Source organism: Leuresthes tenuis, unplaced genomic scaffold (assembly GCF_036924035.1).
Source record: "Leuresthes tenuis unplaced genomic scaffold, fLeuTen1.0.hap1 SCAF_8, whole genome shotgun sequence".
Lineage (NCBI taxonomy): Eukaryota > Metazoa > Chordata > Actinopteri > Atheriniformes > Atherinopsidae > Leuresthes > Leuresthes tenuis.
The window spans coordinates 6,401,762-6,418,823 of NW_027325362.1; the positions used below are offsets into that span (position 1 = coordinate 6,401,762).

At 41.4% G+C, this 17,062-nt stretch overlaps 1 protein-coding gene across 1 annotated transcript in view; it reads right to left on the minus strand.

Annotated features, from left to right (window-relative positions):
• wdpcp (WD repeat containing planar cell polarity effector) overlaps positions 1-17,062 on the minus strand; it is an 81,611-nt gene that overhangs the window by 13,409 nt on the left and 51,140 nt on the right. Inside the window, exons 12-15 of the mRNA XM_072390597.1 lie at positions 13,100-13,288; positions 11,281-11,404; positions 10,266-10,329; positions 1,526-1,625 (exon numbers count right to left, since the gene is read on the minus strand). Of these exons, the coding sequence (XP_072246698.1) occupies positions 1,526-1,625; positions 10,266-10,329; positions 11,281-11,404; positions 13,100-13,288 (477 nt within the window). The remainder of the gene's footprint in view (positions 1-1,525; positions 1,626-10,265; positions 10,330-11,280; positions 11,405-13,099; positions 13,289-17,062) is intronic.

Genomic DNA, 17,062 nt, shown 5'->3' on the forward strand with positions numbered 1-17,062 from the left:
GATATTAGTTTTTATGACCGTGGTGTTACATCCCACGACTGTACGTGGAACCAAAGAGCAATGAAATAATTAGATTTACAATTAAACATACTTTCAGACACAATTTAGATGAAAAGCCACATTCACAAATTAGCTTTCAGACCAACAAACCAATAAACATCGTGTTGCTAATAAAAAATAATAGCACAACGACACATACAGATAACTGAGATAACTTCACATCATGGTTGTCTCTTTAATTTCACATATGTGGAGCAGTTTTCAGGTTACTTTCTTATAAATAAGGACTGGTTTATTAAGCTGTGAGACCTGATCCGGATCTAAAATTAGCTGCTAAAAGGGAGCAGAATGTGCCAATAAATTAAACATGGACTACTTCTTTGTTTTCTTTACTCATATATACTTTATCTATCGTCTTCCTTACCATTTCATTCTTTCTTTTCACCACTCCTTCCCTCTTTTCCTGCTCTCACCCCTCCCCTCTCTGTCCCTTCCTCACCCCTTCTTCTTGCTGCTGTCCAAGGATAGGACACGCTGCAGGTGATGGAGGTAAATCATCGAGGACATAATTAAGGGGCTTATGAGGAGGGGAACGCGTGTTAGGCATCACATTAGGAATAAAAAGGAAAAAATACATGCAAACAGGCCTCACAGTCACACAAATGCTCATTTTCATTCACAGCCACACACACAGACACTCAGCCTCGGGGGTTTGACCTTATACAGTGGAGTTAAATACCTCTCTTGCCTCATTTGGTTGTCTGTGAACACCCAAATGTGCCCCCACAGCCTTCTGGTGCGTTTTAAGCACCAATGAAGGACTCATCCGACATGTTCATCTAGTTCCCTCACAAATTTGAATGTTTTCTGCTCACCCGTTGGCCCTTGAAGCCTCTGTGAGGACTTGTGTGTGAGTGTTTGTGAGAATGTGTGTGCGTGTAATCAGGAACTCGACTTGATCCCCTCTGGTATGTGCTTTCGGGAGTGTTTGTCAAAGGGCAGCAGCACAGTCTGAAAACGACAAAAAAACTGGGCTTTGACCGTGTTTCCTCCCAAAGAAACTTAATTTTAGTGCATTCCTTTGTTTTTTCACAGCTTTATATTCTAAATAACATAAGTTTTTATCAAATATGGAAGTAAAAAACGTTTCAGATCCGTACGGTTAAACCGCAGTTTTCCTCTAAGATAGTAAACATTTGTGCTGGACTCAGTTATCTAAAGGTTCAGGTCACTTTCTGCACTTAATACTTAATTCTGAAATCCTGTAGGGCTGATAAAAAGACAACCTATTACGGGTGTTTGAGCTGAATATTTCTCTGTCAGACATGATCTGAGTTAATTCTCCTCGGTGCTGTTAAATGAGGGTTAGAGCCTGAGAAAATCTGTGGTCTTAGATGTAAGAAAAGTGTGTCACAGTGGGTGAGTTGCTGAGGTTATCAAGCACCCACCTCCCATTCCAGATGTAAGGAGAAATAACGAGTCACATTTGGAGTCTTTTTGGTTGGACGTGTGATTATTTTCTTACCGTTGCCTGCGATGGCCTCGGCCTCGATTTCATTAGCTTTCCTCTTGGCCACATCCGCTAGCACCACCTCGCCCTTATCACTGGCGACATAATGGAGGTCCTTTGAAGGTAATGCAAGAAAGAAAGAAACGTGAAAGTTAATCTAAAATGAATCTAGGCTCAGATGACAATAGTTTTTTTTTTTCCTTCTTTTTAAGAGGGGTGGGGGGGCGGTATTTTGGCAGGAGGAAGAAAAAGATGAAATGAGCCATTTGAAGCCCAACATCAGAAAGAGCACCGGTTTGGATGAAATGCCGGTTCCTCAAAAAACTTTGAAATCAGCCTTCCTGCTCCCCGCACCCCCAAACCACACCCACTCACACACACACACACACTCACACACACACACACACACACACACACACACACACACACACACACACACACTCTTGTCTCTGCCGTTTTGAACTGAGGAGGATGTTATCAGTCACATTTCAAAAGTGGGAGAGAAGCCGAGAGACTGTTCACCTTTCAGAAACGCTGGTATTCTCTCTTTACAGAGAAACACATCCAGCTGAGCATATTACTATATCAGCCTGTGACAATATTGGAAACAGCGTGTATTCTCTGTCTCTCTCTGTTTGAGTCTCACATGGTAATAAAAAGCGATAATATGGCTAAATGATGTCTGAGGGTGGCTGATTTAAAATTCAAGGCTGCCACGTATTCATTGATGACCACATTGCTTCAGACATCCGTTCCCGTTTTGAGATGCTCGATAATAAAATGATAATTACGTTGTGTTGTTGATGGACGCAGGCAAAGAAGATAAACTCTCATAACAACCGATTCTCCTTCTGAGGGTTGATAGTCCTGTCCTGTTATATTATGGCTTAGTTTGCACAGACACCCTGTGTGCTCTGTGGTTGGTTCTGCATTTTCAAGGTGTGTTGATACAAATTGGTGCATTTTACTCGACGCCATTGTTTTGTGTCTTCTAAAAGGGAAGAATTGAGCTTCCAGAGAAAATATATCAGCAGCAGAAACAGCATTTGAAGATGATTAGCGAACTGTCAATACACAGTTTCCAGTTAACATTTAAGAAGGTGGAACAGCCTCACTCCGAGTATATTCTGAAGAAATCTTTATGCTGCATAACAAGAGCTGAAATTTAGGATTACATTGATGTAAATAGTGTCGATAACTAATAATATTAAGCTGTCTTAATAGTAAATAATAAGAAACTGCTTTACTTGCTGAATCTGTCAATCTGTGTGAAATTAAATGTGTGAAAAACTAAATTTAAATTAGAATTTCAGTACTTCTGCAACAGCCGATCAAATCCTGGCTCTGACACCCGATGAGGGGTTGCAGGGTTTCCCCAGGCAGAATGCAGGGTCTGAGCGCTCATCAAAGGGTACAGCGTGTTAAGGAAAGTCTTCCGCCTCAGCGACATCACAGGACATCACTGCCGTGACTCAGGGTTCGCCACGGATAACCCTCAGCTGGCTAAAGCCAGCTCCCAGCTGAGCCTGCACCCGGCCCTAATAACCCCATATTGTAACCCCGCTTTTGTAACCCCAGAGGAGAAAAAAAAAAGAGGGGGTTGCTGGTTTCAAAAAGAGGTGGGATTGAAGCAGAGTGGGAGAGTAAAGGAGAATGAGAGAGGGAGAGGTGCTGAAATTGAGGAGTATGAATGGGAACAGATTGGGTAATTATAGTGTGGTGCCTGCCCTCTGTGGAGAAGAGTTAGGAGGAAATGTGAAAATGGCCGACAACAAAATGGCCTCAAAAGAACACAAATCGGCTCCCAGGACTGTGGTGGCTGATTCTCAGCCCCTGCAAACGAGGACACGGCCCCTCAATTAGAGATGAGTGAGGGCTCTTAATTAATAACAAACAGAGCAGCAGCAGATTAAACAGGCGAGTGAGGTGATAGTAAGGTGAAAAAGAAGGAAGAGTATGGAGGGAGGGTGAGAAAAGACGACGAGAAGAAAGAGGATGAGCGAATGTATGACAGACAGGACAGAACAATATGAACATTTGATGCCGGGGCGCTTTATTCCAGCTTAGCCCCTCATAATACTGTCTGAATCTGGAGAAAGAGACCCAGAGAAAGAATCAACGACTGAACAAATGTGAAATGAGAGCGAGAGGAGTATCAACCCGACTAAGAAGGGATAACAATAATACTGCATATAAAACCATCAGATATTGCACCTCTTATTCCCTGACGCTCAAACGCGACACTAATCTTATTTATATAAGAGCTTTAGGGGTTGCAGCGAGCCAGCTAACTGCGCTGATAAAGAGGGGCGTTTTAGTGGGCCATTTTTGGGGAGAAGAGGGGAGGGAGGTGGTGGACGCTAAGAGCTCGATATTGACTGATATTTGGGTTACTTCCAAATAAATGAGGGATTAGGTTAACTGACACACAGCAGCGCTTACAGCACATGTTTGTATGTCTGCAGTCTGACGTGTTAGCTGTGAATTTCTGTCAAACGGGATCGATCTGAAGTACGTATGTGAACATATGTTCTGCACATACCGGAGTATAACCGTCTGATTAAAGCGTAAACTCATATCTGTCTGCAGAGATGATACATTTGAAGACATTTGCAGACTTTAAGGCTCAATTATTTAATCATTTTCAGTGATTCCTCTGGCGGTTTTCTGATTTGTGACTTTGATGTTTTACGCTTGCCTGTGCATGTTCAGCCCTGTGATTTATCCCATAAAATGGTAAACAACTTGTTGCATTTGGTGCAGAGAGGAGCCGGAGCTCAGACAGTTAAATAATCCATTTTCAGATTATTGTTGAAACAATTATTTATCTTACGGCTGCACTGCACGCATATTAGATTTATCCCTTATCTGAACCCGAAAACAGCTTTACATTTATTTACAGCATAGTTTTCTGTTCATGTGATAGATAACAAATTAAATCCATTATTTTATGGGTTAAATATACATATTTCACATTTATACACACTATAAGTTTAAATCAAAGGTCAGTCTCTCAATAAGGTTTATTTAATTTACAAAAGAGCTCAAATGCAGCCTTTTTTTATGTGATGTTTTGTTTGCAAGGCTTACCCTTTGATAAGTCTGTGAACCACAGTTACACACCTGGCATACACCTGTGAGCTGAAACCATGATCATTTATAAATGTGTGAAATTTCAATATGTAGGGATTAGTGAATGAGTAGATTAAGTGCAAAGCCTAAACTCTTTGATTCAGAGGAACTGGCAGAGAATCCTGATGATTACCTCCGAGATAGACGACAGAAAAATATCTTGGTGCCGTCGTGTAATCTGCGCTTATTTTTTTTCTGAAATACCAGAAATACACCAAAAACAAATATTCAAACTCAAGAAATTGCATTTTTTAGCTTTTGAGTTTCTAAAATGTTTGAGGGTGTAATTTTCCTTTAATGTTTGCCAACAATACTGACAGCTCCACGTAACAAGAACAAGTATGAAAATACAGAAATAAATCAACATAATTAGTTTCACACTTGTTTTTCTGCCACACCCCAGATCCAAAAGTCGGTGGTTAAAGACTATTAAAAGGGCTAATTGCTCATTTGAGATACGACATATTTATTGCCAAAGACGAGCAACACCTCCGCCTTCGACATCACCCACCGTGGCGTCAGATGGGAGAGGCAGATAAGGAATGAACCCAACAGACGCAGCGTAGCTGACAGGAACAGTACAAGCTCTCACTGGGGAACACAAGAGCCCGCATCAGATTCGGCTATCACGCAATTTGATTTAATTAACAAGCTATATCAAGAGTCAAACACCAAGGAAGAAGAAGAAGAGAAAGGGGGGAGGGAGGTGGAGAATAAAAAAACTTGTCGGCTTGATTTGGCTGACGAATGACCTAATTGGATACATTATCAACTCATTATCAAAGGCTAATTAGGGAGCTACAGAAGAGCACCAATTATGGGAAAAAAAATGCAAACGACTCAGTAACCCCCACCACCTTCACCAAATAAAAAAAAAAGAGAGAAAAAACACCCCTCCACCACCACCACCACCAGGGCCACATCCCCCTCAATTTAGCCCGACACTAAAGTGTTTCATTTTAACAAAAGCTTTCTTTTTAGGAGAAAAAGGCTTGAAGGGCCTCTATTGTTAGCTGGGAAACAATGGGGGTTAGAGGGGGTGGAGGTCGGGTGATAGAAGAGGGGGGGGGCAGCGTATCATGCTGAGAATTTCTAGAAAAGATGAGGGGGTGCGTGTTATCTACGCGTGTGTGTGTGTGTGTGTGCGTGCGCATTTTATCAAGTCGACGGTGCGTTATTGAGTTCTGTGGGCAAGTTTGTAAGTTACAAAGAGTTTGCTGAGGGTGGGGGTTGCCCTCATTAACCCCCTCCACCTCAACCCAATCAGCCGACCAGCAGGTTAAAGCAACAACACAACCTAATTAGACCAAAGGACAGAGTGAGAGGTGAAATGTCAACGTCCCCTCTTTCTTTTTCTTCCCTCTTTCACTCTTTGCAGACAATGACTCGCTGCTCTCTTGGTCGCTGAGGCAAGAAGTGCTTGAAACAGCTCGTTGTGAAAGAGCATTAACTTTGTTACAGATCTGGGATGACAAGGATTTGCAAGTATCTGTTGTATTCGGTGAACCAGATATGTGGAGATTTTCATCACTGCCGCCACAAAAGGACTCACGCACGCTTGCTAATTCTCTTAAATTCGTTTAAAAAGAAGGTGAAAGAGTCGAAACGGAAAAAATCAAAACATGTCCGATTCACGAAACGTGTGCAGATCAAAGGGTTTATTCAAATGGTCTTAAATGGTGGTCTATTAAGTATAAAAGTCTTTCTTATGTGTGAGATATCAACACATGAGGCATGATTGAAAAACAGAACATAAAATAACTCTCCTAAATGTTCGTGCGTAGCATTTGGACACCAGGAGAGCGTGAGATGCAGTTCTAGAGAGGGAAATGGATGAGTGGGCCGGCTCCATAATTGGAAAGGTTTATGGTTGTGGTCATGCAGACACTGGACACCGTCATACCAGAACTGGATAAGATCACACACTCTTCACACACCTCAGTTTTGCAGCTGGAATTGCGGTTAAGTTTAAAACATACGTGTTTCACCGGCAAGTTTGGAAATCTAATCATCACCGATTTATTTAGGTTAAAACAGAAGATTGTGGGACAGACTCAGTGCAGAATATCTTGTCATAAACTACTAAACTACTCATTTAGGTGACCAAACTTCAGGTGACCAAAGAAGCTGTTCCAACACCGGTGAGAGCACAACGTGGAAAAGTTTGTTGTCTGTTACTAATGTGCCACAGTGTGGATTTTTGAGATTTTCATGTTCATTTGTGCTTTTTTTTCCAAACGTGTAAAAACTGTTTATTTGCTTAAATACAAGAATGAACCAAAAGGTTAAAAGCTGTAATTTACTTGGAATATTTGGCGTTTTATTGTTTTCGTTGTTATCTCTAATAAAAACTCTTACATCTGTATGAAGATGCTCCATCAAAATAACTTTTAGATTTGGTACTTTAGTTCACGGTTGCTTCACTCGACCTGAATTGTGCTGACGTGGTCGACTCCACCCACTTCAGTCAGGTTGGACCCCACGTTAGGAATTACTTGCAAATACAATCCCAGCATTTTCTTGCTCTTTCTCCTTTCTTTATACCTCCGAACAGACAACGCAGGACCTTGGTTTCTCTTTATCTTACCTTTTTTAAATATTTGCATTTATCATTTAGCTCCCCGTTTACACCATGCCCTCGTCCTCCAATCTCCCCTCTGCCTCCTCCTTCCTTTGCACTCTTTCAAGGTTCACAAGCTCGACTCCACCTTTTCAATTCGGCTTCCCAGCAGCACTACTTAGTGGGGAGGGAACTGGAACCAGTGCTATCAGTGCGATTGAGGGACTAAGAGGAGTTGGTGTGTGTGTGTGCGAGTGAGTGTTGGTGAAGCATGAAGCAAAGGGGGCCCCATGAAAAAGGGGGTCAGACGCCTACAGGAGCATTTCAGTGTTGAGTGCAAGAAAGAGCGAGTTAGAGGGAAGATGAGAGGAGAGGAAAAGGCCGAGCCAAGGCAATGGAGGTTGTGAAAAGACAGGGGCTCACACTGAGATCACACCTGCTCTCTGACATGCAACACACACACACTCACACACACACACACACACAATCAGGCGCACACTTGTATGGGTTACAAGTCATGTGCTAATGCAAGCAACAAGGGTTCAACAGTGAATGAACAAATAAAATAGGCTGTATAACACTGGCGAGCCTGCAGTATCCTCTGGAGTCTATCTATAACCAGTAAATACACTGATCGTGTTTAATATAAATACCACAACTTTACATGTAAACGGTTTTATTTCTCACATTTCACTGCTGCATTTGTGTGTGTAAAACGTTTAAAAAGCAATATTTTTTTAGATTAAATTTAGAGAGATTCTGACTGAATATTACAGATGGGTTCCTGTGTTATTTGTTTGTGGATTTTAGGTTTCTTGTCTCTTTATTCGGTCTTAATCTGACCATCGCTGGACTTTCAGAGTATATGTGAGTGCTTAAAGAGGAGTACGATGAATGCAGCTGGTGATTTTTTTAATAATATCATTGTGATGGCTAAAGAAAACCTGAAAAAAATGACTGATATCAGACTAATTGACCTTGTTTTTAATGTATTTTTGTCTCCTTTTTTTCCCACTACAAAAAGGAGGAAAGTAACTATACAAATGATACAAGAAACCCACTCTGCAATCAAACAAATCATAACATTAAAGTATTTTTAACAGACTGTAATCACGATTACTGCCAGTATCTTTATATGGCCCAATGGGGCCTTTTTTCTTGGTTAAATAAAGGTTTAATAAAAATATTGTGACACCCTGCTTTGAGAGGGACACTGCTTTTAAAGCACCACAGGTTATAAAAGACACGGCAATGAAAAAGGGTAGAACTTATGTCTCATTTTGCAGTCTCGGCAGTAGTATCACATAAGAAAAACTACGGATTTTTAAGTGAAGCAGCAGAAACTAATTTTCCTGCTAAAACGACACAATTATTTACACGAGAGGTACAGTGTACACATCCCACCAGGCCAGACTTGCTTTAATAAAACCTGTACATGTACGAGGCGTACGTTCCTCCTTCATAAACGATACGTTTATTTATAAGCAATACGCAGCGTTTCTGTGCATACGTGTTGTCAAATTTACCCAAACGAATATCACTGGATCTTAATAATATCAGTCTCAACGGGATAAAAAGAGTCATTGGAGAGAAACTGAGTTCTTTGGACACGAGTTCATATTTGTTGTCTGATACTGTTGAATGTTTGAAAATGAATACAAAGTCAAAATATGTCTAAGGTTTGATATTCTTGGTGTTTACGGATCATTGAAATGCCTTTTGAGAGCTCAGAGCCACCGTCAATATCCAAAATGGCATCTGACAAACCGTTTCACTTTTGTTTCCCCAGCACCAAGCACTTTAGGAAAGCAATAACATAATACAAGGTTAATTGGATCAAGAAACCTGGTGGTCTTCTTTTTAATGTGTGGTTCCATTACTACCAGCAGGGCATCAAGCAGGACCCCTGACATCATGAGACTGGCCTGAAAACAATCATGACAGCTCTGTAGCTCTCTACTGTGATGAGGTGAGATGACTGCATCGTCCTCACGGCTTCATGTCTCCATCTTACACTGTGTTGTGGAAGTCCACGACAGACAGGTTATTAAAACACATCAGACTCAGACTGTAAGCTTGCTGTCTGTAATGATTTTTATCAGATGAAGGAGGGGCGTCCAAGAACAGAGCAATTAGGATACGAACAGTTCAGTTATTAATATCATTGTTATTATTATTCTGTTTCACCTTTAAATGTGTAGTCTGGAGACAGAGACACCAAAACATACATCACTGCAGATAGAGCGAGTAACATTTAGGGCAATACAATTTTCACAACTATGTTTAGACTAGTTTAAACTCACATAGTCGTTTTTTCTTTAACTCATAACAAGCGATTTAAGACATTGTGCATCACTCTTTATCACTGCGATCACGGTTTAGGAGAAGGTGGAGGTTGTTTGGTTTGCTGCAACTTGTAGTTTGAGCCACTAGGTGTCACTTCATCCTTCAAACTGAATATATTCTTCAGAACGTCATATACATTTTGACTGTGAACCTGCAGTGGGTATCTTTAATCATCCTTTTGCACACTTTGCTTATTTGAGGATTTCACTTTGAATGGATACAATTACAACTTTGCAACTGTGTAAAATCACTTGAATCTTAAGGAACTGGTATCTTTAAATCAATTCAAACAAATTTGAAATATGTTAGAAGCAGATATGTGGAGTTGTAATTGTTGTGTTTGACCAATTATTCTTCCATTTAGCTTTTAATGACTTCAGAGTTAAATTCTAAGAGGTTTTGATGTTTTAAACTTGTCATTTTTACTTATGTTGTTTTTTATAGTTCCAATTTTACACCTACGTCTATATTTTACTCTGTTTAAGGGTATCGTTGTGTTTTTATTACTGCTGATCTGAGTTTCTGTCTATCTGGCCAGATACAGTAAGACGTGTAGACTTCTGCTAATGGACAAAATTGTCTATTTCAATCATCCAAAAATGTTCAGAAATGGATGGTTTGAGCTTCTCTTCTATCAGTCTCATCTTCTTTCATCATACCAGCCAGTAATTTGTGTTTATATGATTGAAGGACAGACAAAAATGTCCTTTTACTTACCATGAATAAATCTCTAGCTTCCAAATCTACAGCTAGGAGGAAAGCCTTCTCAAAACGTTGGTGCCTGCAGAGAAAATAAAGACAATAAAAAAGGAAATAAAAACGCAACACTTCCATCGGTTTAAAGACACATACTGTGGATGAACATTTAGAGATGAATCTGCACATCTCTGCATGCAAAACTGTCAATTAGTCATCAGAGAATAGTGTGCTCTTCTTTTCAATATCCAGAATTAAAGCTGGGAGAAAGAGCTGCGTCTCCCAGTACAAAACACCTCAACTTTCGCTGTCTACAGCCAACATGAAACAAACAAACAGGCAGAGAGGGGAGGTGCAGGGGGGGGGCCTTCCTTCATTTGATGTTGATGGAGAGAAAAAGAATGCAGGTAGGTGATAAGAGAGGAAGAGGAGGAGGGATGCCAAACACCACTGCAGCTCTGCTACAGAGGAGGAAAAAGAAAGGCAGAGAGGGAGGACGGGCGGTAATTGCCGGATGGAGAGCAGCAAGCAGCAGTGTGTGGGAACAACAGGGTCTATTTCAGTCAAACAGGCATTTCAAAAGGCTCTCATGGCAGAAGGGAAAATGAAACAACAGTCTAAACAGGTCTATGTGTGGTGCTTTGCCTTATGAATGACTCAAAGCTGCATCAGTGTGTGATGAAATTCAAAAGCTATTTCCTTTTTAGAATTTCTAAAATAGCAAGAGTGAGAGGGACACCAGCAGTATTAAACTGTTTCTTCAATGGATATCATTTTGTGAGAGATGTTTTTGGACACTTCCTATTTCGATTCTCCGCTCGACACCGATAAACAGAACAAAATGTTCCAGCAGTGCCTTAAAAATAGTCTTTAAATGTGAGCATGGAGACGTATTAAATGTGCTCGGGAGAGAAACATACCCTTGGATATTTTTATTCCCAGAAACACTGACCCCTTGAGGACATGCATAAAGCAAATTTCTCCCTCAGTGCATCAAATTAAGACCACAGCAACAGACTGAGGAGGGTGATGTTACCTGAGGAGGTGGTGAAAAAAGCGTCGGGCGCACTTGCTGATTGGCTCCCGGTACTCCAATATCAGTGCATCAGAGAGAGGGGCAGCTGGGGCGTAAAACACACCTAAAGCTGCTTCCAGCTGGGCTGCAGCCAGAGCAGAAATACACAGTAAAATAAATCAATACAAATAACAGTATTAATAAAATAACAGTCTTAGTACAGCCCTAACTCCAAAAAACTGTGAATACAAAACAGAAAGCAATGATCTGCAAATCTTATAAACCAATATCTTATTCACAATACGACACAGAAAACAAAGATATTTTACTATTTCATGAAAAATTAATACTGAAAAATCTCAATCTTGAGTTTGATGGCAGCAACACATTTCAACAAAAGGTGGGGCAGGGATAACAAAAGGCTGCAAACGTAAGAGGGAAACATTTTGGGTTATTTGCTAACAGGTCAGTAACATGATTGGGTATAAAAGAAGCACCTCAGAGAGGCAGAGTGTGTCATACGTAAAGATGGACAAAGGTTCAACAATCTGCAAAAAAAATGTGTCCAGAAAAAGTGGAGCAGTTTCCGAATAATAACTTTGAATATCCCATCATCTACAGTACATAATATCAAAGATTCAGAGAGTCAGCGGACATCTCTGTGTGCAGGTGACACGGCTGAAAATCAATACTGGATGCTCGTGTTCTTTCTCAGGGCATTAAAAACAGACATGATGCTTCCCTGGAAATCACTGCATGGGCTCAGGAACACTTCCAGAAACCATTGTCTGTGAACACAGTTCACCGTGACATCCACACATGCAGGTTAAAGCTCTATCATGCAGAGAAGAAGCCATTTGTGGACATGATCCAGAAACACTGCCGTTTTCTCTGGACCAAAGCTCATTTGAAATGGACTGAAAATGGAAAACTGTTCTGTGGGCAGATGAATCGAATCAAGATTATGGTCGCTGTGTCCTCCAGACAAAAGAATAGAGGGACAATCCAGCTTGTTGTCAGCTCTTAGCTCAAAACTCTGCATCTCTGATGGTATGTGAGGGGGAGGCATTAGTGTCTGTGGAAGTGAAAACCTGCACATCTGGAAAGATTCCATCAATGCTGAAAGGTATAAACGGGTTTTAAAGCAACAAATGCCCCCATCTAGACAACGTTTTTTCAGGGGAGGCTTTGCATATTTCAGCAAGACAATGTTAAACCACATCCATACTGCATCTATTCCAACAGCAAGTTGGAGAAGAGTCCAGCTGCTGGACTGGACTGACCTTTCTGCAGTCCAGATGTTTCACCACCTGAAAACATTTAAGATACTGTTGAGCAGCTAGAATCCTCTATCAGACAAGAACAGGACAACATTCCTCCCCCAAAGGTCCAGCAGCTGGTCTCCTCAGTTCCCAGATGTTTACAGATGTTGTTAAAAGAAGAGGAGATGCTACACAGTGGGGAAAAAACGGACCTGCTGCTGCATTTAAATTCAAGATGAGTTCAAATTCAAGATGTTTTATTGTAAATAAAATATTGGTTTATAAGATTTGGAAATCACTGAATTCAGTTTTTATTTACAGTTTACACAATGTTAGAATTCGTGCTGTTTCCCAGTTTTATATCTGTGAGCTTCTTGTAATATATTGAGTTTTCAAAAAAAAAGTTTAGAGTTTATCCTACAATCTGGAGTAAATTCACCAGGAAGAATTCAAAATACCTAAAATAATTTAACACACAAACCGTCATGCTAAGATAACTCTTATCTAAATTAGCTGACACAATAACTTTCAGTGCATCAGAGCCTATCTAACCTAAGGTGTTTGACACGGACACCCACCTTCCCTCTCTGCGTTCAGCTGCAGCCTCAGCAGGTGGTTGGTGACCGAGGTCAGGCCTCGGTAGCACTCGTCCCCCATGGTGCTCCAGTCCAAGGCCTCCAGGATGCCCAGGGCCTCTCTGACCTGACCACAACGCAGCCTCTGCTGAAGCAGCTCTCCTGGACCTAGCTGGCCCTCCGTAAGAGCTCCTGCCACAAGTCGGAGTTTGGGTATAGTTTATTATTAAATTAAACACATTTAAAAGGGAAATAAAGTACAACGTGAGAGTTAAATTGTTAGTTGTTTATGTTATAAAGAAAGAGGTCACTGCCATCTCAAATATTTAAGTTTAAAATGAAGTTTCTTTTACCCTCCATTTGTCTTCATTGTATACACCTCAGACCTCCAGAACAACTCAGAGAACAGGTCAATGACTCTGCGGCACGGAGTGGGCAAAATCAACTAATCTCCGATATAAACAGGGCGAAGAGGATGAATTCAGATGGACCAGGAATAAGCCAAACACTATTTCCATCCTGGAAGCCGAGGCCCTTCAACGTTTATGGTGCATATGTTCTATAAGTCTGTGCTGGCGACTGCGCTGGAGCCCCTGGATCTAAACATAAAGAACAACACTGCCGACCCTCTACATAACATCGTGTTGAAACAGTGGAGTGTGTTCAGTCGGAGGAAACACAGAATGGTACTGCATGATGACTTTATTAGCATGACGAATGACTGGAAACTCTTCAAAATAAAGCCAGTGTGTAAAGCAAATGTTAGAAATGGATTGCTTTCAAGTGTAAAGACAGAACTATATTGTACTGAACTGTGGAGTTGGTCCATTAAACATGTTTTTTGTTGCATTATCCTCAGTCGATTGTTTTGTGCAGAGCCACACTAAAGGAGAGATGAGAATCATCATCAACCCACGTGAATATGGCACCGTCTTCAGCCTTCTTTCACCCTCCTGTCATCAGCAGGAAATAGCCACCAATGACTGTAAGTCTGTATGACTGCTCAGTTTATTACTGCATTTAACAGCTGGAAAGAAACCGATTAGAAACAAGTGTATAAACGCTTCCGTTTGCTCAGCTTTTGCAGTTACTTTGGGATGCCTCGGGGTCAGGAGGACTGAGAGGCCGTCCACGAATCTGAAGGCAGTTTAAACCCAGGCCTCCCAGGTCCACATGTTCGTGTCCTTTGGCACGATACTGAACCCTCACTGCGCCTGTGAATCTGCGTCTGGTATGAATATGGTGAAAAGCACCACATGTGCGTTTGAAAGGGTCCGTGTGGCTTCACATTCACCCTTGTCTCCACATAAATGTATTTACCAGCGGAGGTGTCAAAGAACACTTTATGTTTGGCTGGGTGATTATAACAAATATTTCTGCAGTATGAAACATCTGAGTTCCTCTTATTTATGTTTAGATGAAAAAAAAGTAACACATTGAGAAGCAGTGGTGCTTTGTTGATCATACAATAATAACCTGGAGCACTTGCTTAAAGTGAATCAATCTTAACTCTGAGGCTGCACTAGATTGGCTGCACTGGCATTGACTTGTCAATCAATTAGCCAGGAAGTCCGCTCAATGCCGTGCACTTTGTGTGCATCAGTGTTTGAGCGCAGATGCAAAAGAAAAACAATCCTGTCCTCCTCATCTATCTAAACAAATCAGCAAAATACTGAGCAGATTTTATGTTCTTTTATCCTCATGAACATTCAGATTTACACATAAGAGTGTCATTGTGGGCCAAGCAGCTGGGGACTATACAGCCGTCTGAGGAGAGCTATAACTGTCCATAACTTTTGACCAGAGTCAACTGATTATGCTTTAGTTTTATTTTTCCACGTGAACAGATCAGGACAGTGCTGAATACGGGAAGGACGAGGTTTTGTGCCTTTTTCTGATTTTACAGAGCCCACATACGGGAAGTGAAGGTGTCTAATGCCAGGAATAATTATGCTCCACAGTGACTTCATCGTGATAGTGCAAAGTATAAGAGAAGGACGAATAACTGGTTTTGTTGGGAGAGGCTAACATGTGTGGAAGAGCAGAGGCAAGGCTTGGCTGTAAATTTTAAAACTAGAATCACGACAGAGCCACCGAACATGTTGACTTGTTTTCACACATATGCAACAGGAAATATTGTGCTGTGATGTAGTGAAGCTGCCACATTTACAAAACAACACATGGACATGGTCAGTAGCACAGTTCAGGAAAACTAACTGCTATTGTTTAAGTAAGTGAAGAAGTTGTGTGTATCCGTGAGTGTATGGGTGAGGTGGGGGTGGTACGGGCAATTAAATAGACAAGCTGGCAATTAGCAAACCCCCAAATCCCCTGAAGAGAGGGCTAATGTGGCTAATACATCAGCTGAGCAGCTTGTGTGTGTTTGTGGGCGCTGCATGTGTGTAAGTGTGTGTTGGATCCGAGAGTTGGGCCCTGACGTCTACTCCAAGTTAATTCTGAGCACAGACAATGGATCATTGTGGTGCTAAGGACATATTAATTCTCTCCCACACCTGTCTACACTAACTTATTTAACCAGCTGAGTTCAATGTCACTGCGTCGGGCACAAAACAACACAGGAGGAGTGAGTGTTCACAATGAGCGCCATCAACAAGCAGACGAAACTTATGGTAAGATTAAATTAGGCTTAAAAAAATAACCCTTAAAATTGTTCTAATGTGAGAAATTATTCAGTAAACAATCAATTTGCAGAAAAAACAATCAAGAATCTAGTCTAAGAGCCAAGTGAGGACGTCACTGGAAGGCAGAATGAGGGTTTTTATTCAACATCGGGAACTTTTGACACACCCAGATAATGTGGTTGGGGTTCAAATCCCTCCTCCGAGTATTTCTCAACTACAACTACTAACTAACAAAAAGATGCAAAAAGACGTGAGGAGCGTTCCTGAGGAAGAGACACACAGTCAATGTGGAAACGCAGACGACTGCAGTTCCTTTAATGGCCACTCGAGGCTGGTTTCAGAAGCAAATCAATCCTCAGTTAATATCCTCCTCAGTGACAGCTTTTTTGTAAATCACTCTCCTATTTAAATACAGTTAAGACTACTGTCTCATGTATTGCCACGCTGCTCAAACTGACAGCAGAGTTACACAATGAGTGTCCTCTGTTTTCCACTCAGATCCTCAAAAACAGCAGTGAACAAACCAGTGGGTTTGTCACAGTAACCATGTCCGTCTTTCATAGACAGTCTGTGGTTCGGACAGACCATTAATCCATCTTTAAAAAGCTTGGGATGACATTACTCTCTAATCCTTATAACCATCCATCAAACCATTCTCTACACTTGCTTCATCCAGGTCAGGATCGTGGGGAGCTGGAGCCTCACTCAGCTGACATCCTTGACAGGCTGCCAGTCCATCACCATTCCACCCATTACTGATAACCAGCATCAACCAAACTAGACACATTTCAACTAAAATGGCTTTTTTTCGTAGCTCTTGCTTTGCAGTGGAAACAACAACTTCATTTTCATGTTACCTTGACAAAGAAATAGAGTAGATTTCATTCTGTTTTCAATGTTAGCAAAGACATGTTAGCTTGGACTCTTGCTGCTTATTTCACACTACATGTATACCCTGTTACATAAATGCACTTTACACTTTAAAACATTTTTACAATATTGCTGTTTCTAAAAGAAAATCACTATTTTTCTGAGCGGCACGCAGCACATTCCCCGGTCTGCTCCTTCACAGCCTGTACCGGTGCAGGCCCAGCCGCGGCCAACGTGTGCCCAGATGAGATAACACGGTGCAGGCAGGGGAGTGGGGGTGGGGGGGCACCAGAGAGACCTGCCTCCCATGGAAAAAAGGGAACTTGGAGCTTGGCCAAGTCTTTCTTCCTCGCCGCTTTCCGGCTCACTCCTTCTGCCATGTAGCGGGCCGTATGAAACAAGTCAATACAGAGATGGAGCACGAGCAAACAAACAAATGAGTTGGAGAGGGGGT